The 3402-nt window shown below is 36.3% G+C and overlaps 1 protein-coding gene across 1 annotated transcript; it reads right to left on the reverse strand.

Moving 5' to 3' along the window:
* Positions 1-401: 401 nt before the first annotated feature.
* LOC147537379 (NADH dehydrogenase ubiquinone 1 beta subcomplex subunit) lies at positions 402-2543 on the reverse strand. The gene is made up of 4 exons (XM_086642014.1): positions 2266-2543; positions 2104-2190; positions 1889-1984; positions 402-686 (listed from the first exon to the last, which is right to left on the reverse strand). The coding sequence occupies exons 1-4, from the start codon at positions 2401-2403 to the stop codon at positions 630-632; spliced, it is 378 nt and encodes a 125-aa protein (XP_086498140.1). The 5' UTR covers positions 2404-2543; the 3' UTR covers positions 402-629.
* Positions 2544-3402: the final 859 nt, after the last annotated feature.

A 3402-nucleotide genomic window follows, 5' to 3' on the forward strand; every position in this document is an offset into this window, starting at 1 on the left:
CTTCTCGAACCCCTTCAAGTTCAGCCCATTTCCTTTCAACAAAAAAAAAGTTCAGCCCATTTATGCACCCAAGTGAGGTGGGCAATTCCAGTCACTCCATAAGAGTTCACATGTTTTGTCCATACTACACAGAAAACAATTAAAACCTACATAGAGATGATGGCACACTACCTCTCATTTACCGTATTATGGCTTTTTTTTTCAATGCTCATGTCAAACTAAAACATAGAGGAATGATTGGGTAGAACCACTGGAGAGCGTCCTAGAAGATGCGTCTTCTACATGTATATATTATGTTCGAGAAATTTATATCATAAAGGTGTGTCGCAAAGTTTACCTTTCCAATGTTTTATAGCATCATACAAAGGGTTCTGTTTCCTTATGAAGCTCATATCAAGTTATTCAAGAAAAGACAATATTGGTTTCATTGATAAGCAAAAAAGCTTAAAAAACAGTATTCAGTAACAGTAGCATGATTATTTGATCTGTCAGGAATTTGCAGACAACATCTCAAAGGATGAAACATGAAAAACACACATGTTTGCCAAAGAAAACAGTAGGAACATACAAATGAGATGCCCTTCTGTTCTTTCCCTGAACCAGATTTGGAGATAACTAACAGCCTGTAATTAAGGTTCTCCTCCGAGCTCCACCCTCAGATTATCATATGGATATACTTTTGGCGTCTGGTAAGAAGCAACCACAAGATGGCAAATTAGTTGCAGATAATGATAAGAGATGGGATAGTTACAATTTAGACTTACAATCAACTTCTCCAACATAGGAATTGAAATTTTAGAGAAAAATACACTTCTAGGTTTGCATTCAAGCGACCCCACGAATTCACAAAACCTGCTATTCTATTTTACTTCACCAACAATATCATGTAAGGTAAATTATTGGAAGATATAAATCATAACAAGGCTGTCCACGAAAAGAACAAGTAAAAGCATTCACGGCTTGGACCCGTTTCTCTTCGGCAACCTTAATACTACTACGCTTTCTCCAGCAAAACAAAAAAGAACCACACAGACTCAGATAAGAAAATAGGTCACATATCAAAGAAGACAAAGGTAATCTGCCCAAATAATACCATTATAACATGTCTTAAGGGCTTAGCATATTGAATACATATCACTGTTTCTTCTCTGATTGGATGATCCGCATATCAGGATTCAGGTATGAGTGGTAAAATGCCATTTACGTTTAAAGGCTCCAAATAACTGGTTAATGACATAGGTGTCACAAGTTAATCTATGCCCTTATATTACTCTCTAGTTCTAAACCTACACATAGCTATACGCCTATACCAACACTCTCACGTACTACATACATATATATGATATCATGTCCTTCTATTGGTCTTTTGTTTCAAACAATATAATAACTCTCTTTTAACCCAAACCTAGCATTCTCTACTTTACATAACATTAGAACGTACTTAGTTTAAGAAGCTCAAAAGTTCAGTCATTACTTTTCCTGCAACTAACAAGTTTAATATTTCTTTCTAAGTGCTCAAGTTTGCTATCTGATGCTAACTAATTTAAGTGGTCATATATTGCGTACGTCAGTAAAGAAATCACCTATTTTAAATCACTCATATTCTAAATCTTTGAGCTTTAGACATTCTGATTTCTATTACGGATTTAGTCTCTTGGATCAATTGAGGTCGAGTAAAGACCAATCTCATTGACCTTCACAAATCGATAAAACATACACGATAATTCATTAATCACAGATCAACCCAAATTCGGCGTTTCCACATGGAACTCATAAGAAATTGTTAAATCTCAAACTATCCAAAATATATCATAATCCGAAGATGTTTGTAATCTTTATTTGCGAAAATTGGTCTTGATAAGAAATCAGAACAAGAATCTAAACTCACAAATGGATACTTGGAAGCCTTATCATTCCAAACAGCTAACAATCCAAGTCCCCCAAAGAAACTCAACCCTCCACAAAGCCAAGCCAATGCTTCATACTACACAAAACACAAATACTTATAGATCTTCAATACCAGTCAATCATTCTAATTTGAAAAAGAAACGAAATCAAAATCAAAACCCTAATTTTACATATGGTTTGGGGGAAAAATCTTACCTTTCCAACAGTTTCAGCAATACGATCTATACAAGGTTCAGGAAGTGAAGTTCCATTATCCCAAACAAGCTCATCATTAACAGGAAGCTGAAAAACAAAAGGAAAAGATAGTTAGGGTTTGTTGGAGATTTCTAGGGTTAAGAAATGAATTAAGATTCTTACAGGTTTGTCAGGAACGATGTGTTTGCCAACAGGCATGCCCATACCGGCACGGAGACGAAGAGAAGAAGCGATGGATCTGCCAATTACGCCATTGCCGCCCATTATTTGAGACGCTACGTTGCTCAATTTTCCTGCCATTTTCGATCTCTCTCTCTCAAGCTCTGGTGTTCTTTTTCTTGTAAAATCAGTGTGAGAAAATCTTTTTCTTGTTTACTATGACGACGATCAAGAGAATTAGGGAAAACTTGCCTGAGTTGGCAGTGCAGGGTTCCTTTCCTGTTTATCACTTCTTTTTCTTGGGCTTTTTCAACTAGGCCTAGTCTAACTTTATTAGGCCTAGTCTAACTTTCTTAATCATAATTAATCAAAGAAATGTTGGATTTATCTGCCTCCAACTGACTTACAATATATTCAGGAGTTATGTCAAATTCAATTGGCGTCTCACAGTTATTACCAAACTTAGTATGAGTTAATAGATGTGCGACTTTATTCGCACTTTTAGGACAATAAAAAAACAACAATTTGATATTGTATGTGACACTTCTTTTATATTCGTTATTAAAGATTGAATCTTCCAAGGCATCTCTTCTTCTGGTCACGAACATGCTTTAATAACAATTAGAGCATCTCCTCCAATGGTGCAGTTATATTGATTGAGGTTCTTCGCTATCTCTAGAGCCAATCCAGCTGCCTTGGTCTCTGCTTCTAGGGTTGAACATGCAAATGTTGATTGCACCATAGCTATGACAAAGTCCCCTTTAAAGTTTCTACAAACAGCAGCTCGCTTCGCCTATCCTTAAAGAAACTCGCGTCGAAGTTTATTTTTAGATCTTCTCAGTCTGGTGATTTACTGATTCCCACCGAGTACTGCTTCTTCCTTCAACCATGAGACGCCAAATTAATTTAAACATGCACAAAGTTTACTAGGGACCCAGCGAAATGGAATCGAGTTATACATTATCTCTTTGGATTGAAGTCCCTCACCAATTGAACGAGGGACTTTGCTTTTAGGAATTGAAACCAAATAAATTAACTTTTATTGTGTTTTTAGGTTGTCACTCATCAATATGTCTTTCCCATAGTCAATAATTGGCAGCCCAGTTGGTAAGTGCATATACTCCCCAATACGGAAGTCCC

This window comes from Eschscholzia californica, unplaced genomic scaffold, assembly GCF_041429995.1.
Source record: "Eschscholzia californica isolate CP2 unplaced genomic scaffold, dmEscCali1.0.p SCAF_5, whole genome shotgun sequence".
Classification (NCBI taxonomy): Eukaryota; Viridiplantae; Streptophyta; class Magnoliopsida; order Ranunculales; family Papaveraceae; genus Eschscholzia; species Eschscholzia californica.